General features: G+C 35.4%; 1 protein-coding gene across 4 annotated transcripts in view; it reads left to right on the top strand.

Annotated features, from left to right (window-relative positions):
• PJA2 (praja ring finger ubiquitin ligase 2) overlaps positions 1-13036 on the top strand; it is a 51099-nt gene that overhangs the window by 15021 nt on the left and 23042 nt on the right. For all 4 annotated transcript variants that reach the window (XM_036409168.2, XM_036409167.2, XM_036409166.2 and 1 more), the window contains 2 exons: positions 1000-2050; positions 11423-11605. In XM_036409168.2, the coding sequence (XP_036265061.1) occupies positions 1000-2050; positions 11423-11605 (1234 nt within the window). The remainder of the gene's footprint in view (positions 1-999; positions 2051-11422; positions 11606-13036) is intronic.

Below are 13036 nucleotides of genomic sequence, written 5' to 3'. Positions count from 1 at the left end.
GCCTGGCTGTGAGGGAAGCCCGGGTTCAGGGTGCCAGAGGGAAGTCGGTGTCAGCAGCTGGGGGAAGGAAGGACTACTCTTGCACGAATATTGTGCATCAGGTCTCTAGTTTATATATAAGAATCTGAATTATTATGTAAGGTCATTCTATAAAAGAAGCCTTTTGGTGGTATGTCAAGATTGATCTTCAGTTGTTTGTAATTTATAAATTTTTGTTCCAATAAATTTCATGTCTTCATTTTTATTATTCAATTAGTAGTGATAAAAGATACTCATGCTAAAGTAATTTATAGACTTGATATGATTTTATTTTTGTATCAAGATTCTGACAATCTGTGGCAAATAGAATCAACATTGACTTTTTCGTTGTTTTTCATTCATAGCTGTAACATATCTGAAGTTAACTTATTATAGGTATATTACAACAGTCTACTTTTGGGATAGAAAGCTGATATTATGTATCAGAGACTGATATCTTCTGAATTGACATTAAACACAATAGAGTCTCATTTCTGTTCTGTATGTAATCTGATCTTTTATCTATCATAAGTACTTGTGAAGTGTGTTGTTTTTTTGTGTGTGTTTGTGTGTTTTTTTACACCTGTATGTAATAGAAGAAGTTAAGTTTGAATTGCACACCCCAAGAACTGGGAGGGCAGTGACTTCAATTATGCCTTTTATTGTTTGGTCTTTCATTAGCCTCTGCTTTTAATGTATTTTACAGAATGTTTTAGGTATTAGGACTTAGGTAGCAAATCTGCAAAAGATATGTAAGTGAGATGATACTGATTGACCACAGAGTGGCATAAATTTACTCATAGGGTAACCATTCTGCCCTCTCAGTTAAATAAGGGTACATAGAAGCGCCTGTCAGAGAAATTCTTTTATAATCTCAGAGAGGTAATAATTGGTATGATTTTTACTTAAAATAGCCATTATGAAATCAAATTTTATCTAAATTAATCCCTCCAAATATGTTTTCCTTTGTTCTCTACAAAGGTTCCAGTCCATTGGATCAAGTTCAATCTTCTTTATCCAACAATCCTTTATCTGAAAAAAGTGAAACAGAAATTCCCATTTGTGATACAGCATTGAATCAGACCATTGAGAGCAGTCCATCCTTTGCTGCAGTACAACTTAGTGGGGAAGGCAGGGAGACCTTAGGAAGCACTACAGATCTTCATAATAACTCTGAGGGAGAACATACTCCAGGAGCCTGTAATGCCTCAAGTGTCCAAAATGGAATTGCCTTGGTTCATACTGACTCTAATGATCCAGATGGCAGACATGGAAAGGAGGATAATGACCGTCTTCAGCCTTCTTCAGAAGTTGTGGAAGGTGGTAGACATCAGGAAGCTTTGGGCAATACAATATTTGAGTTGGAAAATGGAGAGGTAGAGGCAAATACAGGTCTTTTACCACCAGTTCCCGCTTTTAACTGTGAAGTACAAGATGAGTTTGAAGAGTTTGATTCAGCGCCTTTAGTGAAAAGTTCTACTGGTGACATTGTCAGTCAAACCAACCAGGAATTTCCGAGGTCATCTTCTGAAGAGGAAGTTATTAGAAAGAAAGAACAAATTAATACTAGCCAGGAGAGAAAGAGAGAGAATTCAACTGAAGATACAGCCTGTGCTCAAGGGCATATTTGCAGTGAACAAAATACCAGGGATAGGGACAACAAGCAGGGAAGTTCTCCTGAACAGGTAGTGAGGCCTAAAGTTAGAAAACTGGTAAGTTCAAGCCAGGTGAACCAAGAATTAGGTTTTAATAGGCATGAGGCTAAACAAAGAAGTGTGCAGAGGTGGAGGGAGGCTTTGGAAGTTGAGGAAAATGGCTCAAATGACCTCTTGATAAAATGTGATGACTACGATGGCGAACATGATTGTATGTTCTTGGATCTACCTATGGCACGAGTTACACAGAGTGAAACAGAAAATAACCAAATAACATCAGAAAGTGGAGCCACAGCAGGAAGGCAAGGAGTTCTGAATAACACCTTTTGGAATAGCTGTGGAGATTATTACCAACTGTATGACAAAGATGAAGACAGGTAAGGTTTTATTCAGTACTTTGTTAGACTGTGTAGTGAACGAAGTGGTTTCTTTCTACTGCCATGGTGTTTGATGGATGTGCTCTCTGACATCTCAGGGAATTATGTAGATATTTTAGCATATCAAATATTCTTTAAAAAAATATATTTTTTTATTTCATAGAGAAAGGGAGAGGGAGAAAGAGATAGAAACATCAGTGATGAGAGAGAATAATTGATCAGCTGCCTCCTACATGACCCCCACTAGGGTTTGAGCCCACAATCTGGGCATGTGCCCTGATGAGGAATCGAACTGTGACCATCTAGTTTGTAGGTCAGTGCTCAACCACTGGGCTATACTGGACAGGTTCAAATATTCTTATTTACTAAGTGCTAACCATACATGCAAAGTAGTGGTTAGTTTTTTATAGAAACTGTCTTCGAGATGTTTCAGGAGTTCACAGAAATTATATCCAGGTGATTATTATTACAAAAGAATAGATACTAACTTAATTCTTTGTATCTCAGTCAAATTCAAGGTGAACATTTATCGTAGTTTAAAAATTCTGTGGTAAGCCAGTCTCACTGGAGGATATTTTTCCATTGGTTTTTAGAGAGAGTGAAAGGGAGAGAGAGGGAGAGTGATACATCGGTGTGAGAGAGACACATCAATTGGTTGCTGCCCAGATTGGGACCAGAGATTGAGGCTGCAACTGAGGTATGTATCCTTGACCTGAATCATACCTGGGACCTTTCAGTCCGCAGGCTGATACTCTATCCACTGCGCCAAGCTGGCTAGAGTCATAACTTTTCTTAAATAAGCATTCTGATCCCTGTTACATACTTTTCTATTTTTCCAAAATGTAAGACAACAGAAAGAGAAATGGAGAATTTCTTTGTCCAATTGCTGACTGTTGTTATCCCAGAGTCCAAATGTTCTTTTAAGGTAGTTGAAACCCCAACTATAGTCAATTTTAAAGCAATTCCAAGATTTTATTAGCTTGTGGAAATAATTATATTTTTAACTAGAAGATGCAACAAAGGAAGACATCCTTTAGAATATGAACATACTTTATGTATTTTGTAACATATAACAAAATTAATAAAATACCATGTCAATTAACTAACTTGTAGGAACAGTTGAAATATAACATCTATACCATCATGGAAGTTTGTAAACTTTAAGGCTTAATAGACTATATTTTTGTAACCTACTGTTTTTTAAGTTAAGGGTAAAGATAATTAAAAACTTTTGTCTGACATTTCTATTTTTCCAGTTTAGGTCCATAATCTTTTATCCAAAATCCACAAAGTTCTAAAAATGGATGTTGGCAGCAAAACCTGACCTGATGTTAACTTACTTGACAGCAGATCTGGGTCTGAACTAAAATGAGTCCTTTGTTCAAGTATTTATAAATTTTGTTGCAGTAATATGAGTGCTTGATTACTGGGTGCTGGCTTAGACCCAGTGGGAATTTAGGTAATGTTCTAAATCTCAAGAAGGCGGGGCGCATGGAGAGACAGGAATCTAAATAACAAAACATATTTATTCCTAAGACATTTAGATTGGATTGTTAAATGTATTTACCTTGAAGTTACTATTAAAAAATAAAACAACTTAGTCTTAAATAAGTTATCTTTTGAAAGTATAAGGGTGTTGCACTTTTTTCCCATTACATTTTTTACTATTGAAGAAAGTCATTTAATTTGGCTATGCCCTCTCCATTGTGGATACTCTAATAAAAAATAAAAGCCTCTTTTGTTTGCTTTTAATAGGCATAATGTCATTTAATGAAGTTGAAATTTTTATGCTGTTTGCAACTTAAAGAGAAAACATAGTTTTCTTGACTCTTGGCTTTTAAATTGATTCTTTTTGTTAAAGGAAGTGTTTTCTTTGTTTAGAATAATTCTGGGCTTTTTAATAGTTATAGGATGTTGTATTAGCATATGTATTTATAATTTTTCCCTTAAGTGAAATGTCATTAATCTGAACAATAATAGATTTTTAAAGATATATATATATATATATATATATATATATATATATATATATATTTTTTTTTTTTTTTTTTTTTTTTTACAGAGAGGAAGGGAGAGGGATAGAGAATTAGAAACATCGATGAGAGAGAATCATCAATCAGCTGCCTCCTACACACCTCTTACTGGGGGTGTGCCTGCAACCAAAGTGCATGCCCTTGACTGGAATCAAACCTGGGAGCCTTCAGTCTGCAGACCGATGCTCTACCACGGAGCCAAACCGGTTTCGGCTTCATCTATAAATCTTAAGATATGTTTTAGGGCTTCATTTCAGTAGTCACTACAATTTTAATAAGGAATTCTATTTTTATCAGACTGTTTCCAGTTCTTCTCCCCTTGCTCCCTGCAAAGGATCACAGTTGCCAGATGCCTTTTAATATGGTGTGAGATAAAGGTTGAAATTTAATAGTTGTAACTCCTACTTATTTTTATTTTGCCAATTGTTATCTACCTGATGTTTTACGGTAGTCCTGCTCAGTTCTGATATTAGCAGGTTGGAGAAATGGGGAACATAGTCACTCTACCATAAGTGTTTTGAGAAGGAAAGTACAAATAGCTTCTGCTTTAATCTGCGTGAATTTTTTTTTAAGTTTTCACTGCTTTGTAAAATGTATAGATGATGTACTTGAAAAATATTTTATGTTTGTATTATAACAATTACAAATTAAACTCCCTTATCAAGAGCATAACAAATTTACTGTGATATATATAGATACAGAAATTTTAGCCACTTTAGAAGCATATAGTGTATATATTCTTTATCAGTGGAAAGGCATTTTAATGAATGCATGACCCTTTTCTTCCCTGAAAAATTCTAAATGATCACTTAATCACATCTGAAACATTACAATCTAAGAAGCACTGCAGCTAGTAGCATTTGCCTGAGCTGTTTGACAGGAACTGAGCACCACCTTATTAAATTAGAACTGTAAGGGGAATCTTAATAGGCAGCATATAATTACCAGGCTTGGAATTAGTCCAAAGAGCTAAGGTTAATATCCTTCTCTTTTGAAAAACACCCTGAGAACTTTAATAACTGTTGAGGAAAGATCTTGAGTTTAAAAGGACCTTTTAGCCGTGTTAGTACATTTTAACCTTGGGCCTAACTGTTCTCCTAACCATTTCTTATAGCACTTGAGGTTTCTTTCACAGTTTTTTCTGTCCCTACTTATCCTTGCTTAAAAAGTAAAAAACTTACCTCAGACAAAAATAATGTGACAGCTTTTTTTGTTGGTGACGTTAGAAGAATAAAAAGAGTATTGGCTACTTAGTTTCTTTCAATTTGATATATTAAAAAAAATATTTATTGAAATCCTCCTAAGTAAGTGTCAGACTTTATTATGGCTACTCTGTAAATGCGAATAATCATGATCCTTGTTTCCTTGGTATTCACCAATCTTATGAAGAAGACAAGATGTACGGGTAATTATCATGAGCCTAAATTAAGCTCCTTTCCTCTTCTATATAAGTTAGGTCAGGGCCATGAAGAAAGAGCTCTTATGATCTTCCTGTATTGTGACAAACAAAACATCTATGAGCAGCCAAGACAAAGGTCTTAAAACACACACTCTAACATTTTAGCATACCCTTTCATCTTGTTTCCAAGTTCATAAGGATAAACAGCTTTGTTCTACAGGTATGCTTGGGCAGGGTGGGGGAGCTTACAGATTATAATATTCTGATATTGAGGGAAAGAACCAGAAAGTTCTAAAAAGCAGGTACAATTCAAAAAAAGATAATGATTTGGGCCTTATTTATTATACTAAATTAAGCAAGCTTGTATATTTAAACATATATATATATATATATATATATATATATATATATATATATATATATATATCACTATTTCAACATGGTTAAATGTTAAATGTCCTAGACTGTTTAGATTATGTTTAGTATACTATCTTTGAAAATGCAAAGAATTATATGCTTTAACACAGTTTCCATCCAGAGTATTTTCAATAAAATTTTTTTGATCCTTTCTCATTAATCAGGTAACAAAATTATCTAAACTTATCTAAATGATTTATACATAAATTATTTGTTTAGAAATCAGATAATTTCATGCCATATGTGAAAAGTTTTTTGAGTCACAACTGAATGTGTAAAAAGCATAACATTCTAATAAGTTATAGTGCTCTGCTTTTTAATATATAATCAAGAACAAATGGTCCTCTAATCCATAATTATTTCATATCCTATTTGTTCTGTTGCTTACTCTCTTTGAAACCTTATTTTTAAATTCTTAATCTTTTTGCTTTTAGTTTCATGCACTCCTGTCACTCTTTAGTAGATGACTTTGTCTCCTGCTTTCTTATAGATACTGAAATAGTTAACTATGAAGTTTCTTGTTCTTCTTTATATTAGAACTAGAGTCCTGGTGCATGAAAATTCATGCACCAGAGCCGGAGGGGGGAATCCCTAAGCCTGGCCTGCCCCCTCTTACAGTCTAGGAGCCCTCATGGGCAGGAGACACCCAGTGATCAGGGGAAGGCGACACCCCCATTACTCAGGGGAAGGCGACACCCCATCACACCTCTGCCGGTAGCGCAAGCCTCAGCCAGCCCTGGTTACCGGAGCCTCGTGTGGCTGATATTACCATTTATTAAGACAAACCAGAGGATATAGACTTTCTTAGGTATAGAAAAGAGGAAAATGGTGGTGTGCTGATTGGAAATCCAAGAAAGGTCTATGCAAACAGCTTATATAATGAAGAAAGTAACTGCCACCTTTATTAAATGTTTGCCTTTTTCCAAAAATTGTGCTAACCATTTTATCTAGTATTCATTTAAAATTACTATAGCCCTGAAAATTAAATATTAATATTCTCATTTTACAGATGAGGAATAGTGAGTTTAGGGAAGTTAAATTCCTGAGTTTGCATTATTAGTACTGAGCCAGGATCCTAACCTAAATCTGTCTTACTTCAAAGCTTGTGTGTAGCAATGTGGCATTCCACTACCAGGGGTAAAAAGAGGCTGTCATAGATGGAACTTTCACCTGATATAAAATATTGAAATATAGTATTTTGTTTCTTCGGTAAGGAAATTTTAGTAGGGTCTTTGTTTTCTTTTTTTATTTCTTTTTATAGTAAAAAAAAAAAATCATTATCAGAGTTACATAGTCTCCTCTGACTAGCTCTGTCTGAGCCAATTTGGACCTTTAAATTAATAATAGACATTAAGTTTGAAATTTGTCATAATATTCAGAATGAAATATTAATATGAAATATTAATATGAAATTATTCATGCACTACTTTATATCACTTATATCACAAATTTGTATTAATTTCTGGAACATACTTTTAAAGAGGATTAATTCTTGGCCCTTTTGAAATAAACTTGATATTGCTAAAAGTTTTAAAACCATGCAGTTGCACAGTCTTAGTTTACAAATGCTTCCTATTCAGACTTACCTCTTCAGATACTTTTTTGGTCATTATTAAAGAAGCTGTGATTTTATACTTATAAAATAATACCTTTCGATGCACTGTTAAAGAGGTAGCTATGCTGTAGTGAGTTTGACTAAATAGACGAAATGTCTAACCCATGAGTTAACTAAGAACAAAAGAATGATCTGGGCCTGAAAGGGAAAAAAGATGAAGTGATTGTGAAGACATTCTTGATGGTGGGAGAAATGCTTGTGGCGAAAGTTCGTATTTCAAGGACAGTATCTGAAAGTATTCATATAACAAAACAGTTGGATATAACAATGTACTGGTAACTGGCATCAGATTGTAGAAAATCATATGCTATTTAAAGTTTCAACCTTTTTTATATAGTCCAGACTTTTCCAAACTGGGTGAAATATAATAAGTAGTACACAGACAAGTGTTACTAATTTTTATCATACTAGAGTCCCAGTGCACAGGACTCAGCCTGGCCTACGCCTCTTGCAATCCAGGACCCCCTCAGAGGATGTCAGACTGCTAACAGGTTTTGGCCCGATCCCCAAAACCAGCAGTCCGACATTCCCGAGGGATGTAGTAGTGTGTGAAGTGGCAGGTGACTGGGGAGGAGCCCGAGCCCAGACTGGGCACCATGTGCGCTGCTCCATCTCATCCCAGCCCTGCTGTGCCTGCCAGCCGCTGCTGATAGCACTGCCACGGAGGTATTAATAGTACAGGCTCGCAACTGGGCTTGCTAGCTGTGAGCCATGTGCCTGGCACCCATCCATCAGCTGAGTGGAACTCCCACTGTGGGAACACACTGGCCACCAGGGGGCAGCTCCTGTGTTGAGCATCTGCCTCCTGGTGGTCACTGCGCATCATAGCAACTAGTTGATTTGGTTGCTTAGGCTTTTATATAGAGAGATATTTATTTTAATGGGAATAAAAAGTATAGCTAAGTTATCAAATTTGGAATTTTATGAATATTGCTTAGGAGGTAACTAAATGTATTTGAATAAAAAATGTTTTAAAAAAAGATTTGCTAACAGTTATTGGTGGCTTATTTAGGAGGCACTGTTAGAACGTTTAATATGTATTTACTCATTTACTCATCACATGAACTCAGTGAGATATTTAGACGCTATTATATTTACCTAGCTTGTGAAGTGATAAAGGCGCAGAGAGGTTAAGTAACTTTTTCACAGCTAATAAGTGATGGATTCAAATCCAAGCAGGTTGACTCCATCCAGAAAGGGACTTATCTGGTAGGTGAATTTTATTTTTAAAATATAACTTGAAAAGGAGTGTGAAATCTAAAAATGGATTAGTGGGCAGTTAGTGATTATGAAAGCTTAGTATGATAGTCAGGGCTGGGGATTGTTATTTTAAAATTATCTTAGAAGTGAGGGTTATGTAAATGAGTAATAATGGTATAGGCCAGTGGTCTGCAGACTTAAAGGGCCAGATAGTAAATATTTTAGGGTTTGGTAATTAAGAGACAAAGTGAAATATAAACATGTAAAAAAAAAAATAACGTTCATTTATTTAGCTCACAGACCTTTTTTTTTTTTTTTTTTTTTTCCTTGAATCTCTTGCTGTTTTATTTATTAAACTTTATTTGAAGCCCCGTGGGTGCCTCGTGGTGGACTGGGCAGGGTGTGAGGAGGTGCCGGGGAGCCACAGGTCATCCTGGTCACTTAGTCACTTGGTGGGCTCTGTACCAGGCATCGTTCAAGGATGGGGCTGTGTCATGAGAGGGCAAGGGGCCATGGTCCATGCCATGGTGACTGATGTGAGGGAGATGGTCAGTTAAACGGAGGGGACATTTAATCTGGAACCTGAAGGAGAATCATCCTGTTTTGGTTAAGGCTGGTGTGAGCCAGGCTGAAGTCAACACCAACACAGAGGTAGGCAGGGGCCAGAGTCCCAGGAAAGAGGTGGAGGCCAGGAAGGAGGCAGAGCGGCTGTGAGGGACAGACCATTTTTTAAAAGGCAGCAGGGCTTCTTAAATATATTGACTATTGATAACATTCTTTTTGTATTAAAATTTGTAGATACTTTGTTATTTCATTAATCTAGATAAGTTCAGAAGTTCCATGTGTTAACCTTTCAGAACAGGATCATACTCTGAAGTATTTCTTTTAGTAGGTAAAAAAATCACCACAAATTAATATAGAAATCTTACCTAAATATTCTCAAATTTGGAATTGATAATTTAGCTTTGAATTGAGCTTTATGGTCAAGGAAATTTAAGTAAGCTCCTTTAAATCTGTTTTCTGGTAGATTTTGATATTGATGCAAGTTTAGAAATGATTTACTTGATCTTAGATTATTCTTTGGGTCACAGAAAATTTTACAGGCATTTTATTTGCATTTATTGCCTTTTACTTGCTATCCTAGAGCTACATTGCATTCCTTCACCAGAATGGCTGTGCCCTGCTGCCATTGGAAAATTGGGTGCTGATTTTACTTCTAACTACTTAGAGCTCAGATTAGTGCTGTTCTTTGTTAATAGCATTTTGATCTCTTGGGTTCATCTACCTACAGAAGGAGGATCTCACTAACTAGTCTAGATATTAAAAATATATTGTCATCATAAAGAAAAGACAATTTCTTACCAGTTATTACTTCCTTTCAAAAACATGAACTAAAATGGATTTCTCAAAAGTCATTGCACAAAAGGAATTCTTTAAGTGATTCTTGACCACAGTGGTTGAGATGGTTGGAAGGAACATTTTTTCTTTTTAAATCAGTAAGTTATATATATATATATATATATATATATATATATATATATATATATATATATATATAAAATTGATTTTGTACAGAGAGGAAAGGAGATAGAGAGTTAGAAACATCGATGAGAGAGAGTCATCGATCAGCTGCATACCCCCAAATGGGAATATGCCCTTGATCGGAATCGAACCCGGGTCCTTTCAGTCCCCAAGCCGACGTTCTATCCATTGAGCCAAACCGGTTTTGGCAGTAAGTAATATTTTTGCCTTTGGTAGTATGACTGGAGCTTTTAAAAGTAGTTCAGTGTAACCAGATTGACCAGAGTTAAATATTACCAATAAAATAATTTTCCAAGGTTCTTTGTTAACTCCTTATCATCTATGTCTTAGTTTCTTACTTAAATATTCTCTTGAATTGAAATATAATTTGGACTCATAGTCCTACCAAAGAACTTCACTAAAGATTTGTCAGTGCTACTTTATATGAATTATGTGTCTTCATTTTAAAATCTGTGAAAAAGGAAGGAAAAACATGATAATAGTAGAAATTTATTCACAGAAGACATTTCATCATTTTGTCATTATGTTTAGACAGTTGTTTTAATCAGGCCAGGTTATATAAATAATAAATCATTATTTTATGTAGCATTTTATTTATAATTACCAAGTTAAGTTTAAATTGTTACTTAAAAATATGTCTAAATATGAAGAAACTATATTTTGGCACCATGGAATTACTTAATTCTGTGAAGAAACTAATAAATTAATAATTCCATAACTTGCCTTGCCATATGCTACATTCTCCCCAGCTGGGGTGACTCGGTTGGAGCAGCATCCCTTGCACCAAAAGGTTTCTGGTTCGATTCTCCGTCAGGGCACAGGCCCTAGGTTTCTCTCTCTCTCTCTCTCTCTCTCTCTCTCTCTCTCTCTCTCTCATCTCTATCTCTATCTCTATCTCTATCTCTATCTCTTTCTCTCACTCACTAACTCACTCTTGCTCTTTCTCCCCTCCCCTCTCCTACCCTCCCCTCCCCTTCTTAGCATGTCCTCAAGTGAAGATTTAAAAAAAGTTACATTCTGCTGAATATATTTATTTATTCATTTTAAAAATTAGCAATGGATGAAACGTGTATGACATCAGTGGTCTACTCTATATACCATGATGCCTGGTTAACACTCCAAATGATAAATGCACATACAATTTTCTTTCTGTTCTAAATTTCTAGTTCAGAGTGCAGTGATGGAGAATGGTCTGCTTCTTTGCCTCATCGATTTTCTGGTACAGAAAAAGATCAGTCTTCAAGTGATGAAAGTTGGGAGACTCTACCAGGAAAAGATGAAAATGAACCTGGACTACACAGTGGTAGCAGTAGTCCTGAAGAAAACCAAGAATTATCTCTTCAGGAAGGGTATGTTTAATAATGAGATGTATTGTTTTAAGAATGCTATATATCACATTCAGATGTTGGGTATGTTATTAGATACATTTACAAGCCCTGTATAGGACCAGTAGGTCCTACTGATTTTTTTCATTATGGTTTTGGTATGTTACAGAGGACAGCCAAATTGAAAATACAGGCAATTTTAGTACCTTCTATTATAATATAGTATATGTTTCTACTTTGCTTTACTAAATAAAACTTGGTCATTGAAAAGATCACTTTGATGGAATTAGGTGTGAGTGAATTAGAGCTATAATTGCTATACAGTGGCTATATACTGAGAAATCTTAAATAGCAAATATTTTCAATTCTACCTTTATAGTGTAAAGTAGCCATAGACAGTGTGTAAATGAATGGGTATAGCTGTCTTGCAACAAGATTTTACTTATATAAATCAGTGACAGGCTAGAAATAACCTATGGGCCACGGTTTACCAACCCTTGATGGAATATTTTTGTGATAATTTTCTTCTATGACAATTAATTGGTTCTAATATTTAGTCTCAGGGGATCAATTTTGGTGAATATGTTTTTTTTAGGAAAAATCTTTCAGCTAATATTAAAATTAGTATTTCTCAAAGGGTATAAATTTCCAGCTTGAGATTAGTTCTGTAAGAAAACCTGGGAGTAAAAAATATTAGAAAATCTGTAAAGAAAGAAATTTACAAATATAATTGGTTTTGACACATTTGTAGGTTGAGGTGGAATCTTTTGCTCTTCCTTATTTTATGGTCTATCATCTTTAATCACTATTACTAAATTTACTAATATTGTTTCATATGTAATTTGTGGTAGTAATTAGCTATTCATTCAGCAGATATTTATTGAACATTTAATATGTGTTAAGCATTGTTCTGGTTCCTGGGATTATATCAGTCAACTAGACCAGTGTTTCCCAAACTTTTGACATATGTGTATCCCTTCTATAATTTTCGTAACACTGAGAACCCCTCATACTGATGAGAATGTAGAATTAGGCGCCGCTAAGCACAGTGCAGTGCAGATCCCCACCAAACTCCGGTGCAACGCGTACCCCCACCAAACTCTTCCCGTACCCCTGGGGTACGTGAACCACACTTTGGGAAACACTGAACTAGACAAATAACATACGCTTGTGAAGCTCACATTATAATGGGAGAGACAGATAATAAGAGATACAAACGTAATACAAACTGTGATGATTAGTCTGAAGGAAATAAAACACTAATTTATAGAAAGTAACTGATAGGGGCCTACGTTCAGGGAGATTGCACTTAGGAATGACTTTTGAGCTGGGATCTGAAAGATAAGAACTAGCAGTTGAGGAAGAGCTTTCTAGGCAGAAACAAAAGTCAGAGCAGAGGCGTTGAAAAGGAAAGGGCTTTGTATGTATGAAGGTGGTGTAGCTGAAGTGAAGGAG

This window comes from Pipistrellus kuhlii, unplaced genomic scaffold (assembly GCF_014108245.1).
Source record: "Pipistrellus kuhlii isolate mPipKuh1 unplaced genomic scaffold, mPipKuh1.p scaffold_m20_p_4, whole genome shotgun sequence".
Lineage (NCBI taxonomy): Eukaryota > Metazoa > Chordata > Mammalia > Chiroptera > Vespertilionidae > Pipistrellus > Pipistrellus kuhlii.
This window is presented reverse-complemented; position numbering and strand designations above follow the sequence as displayed.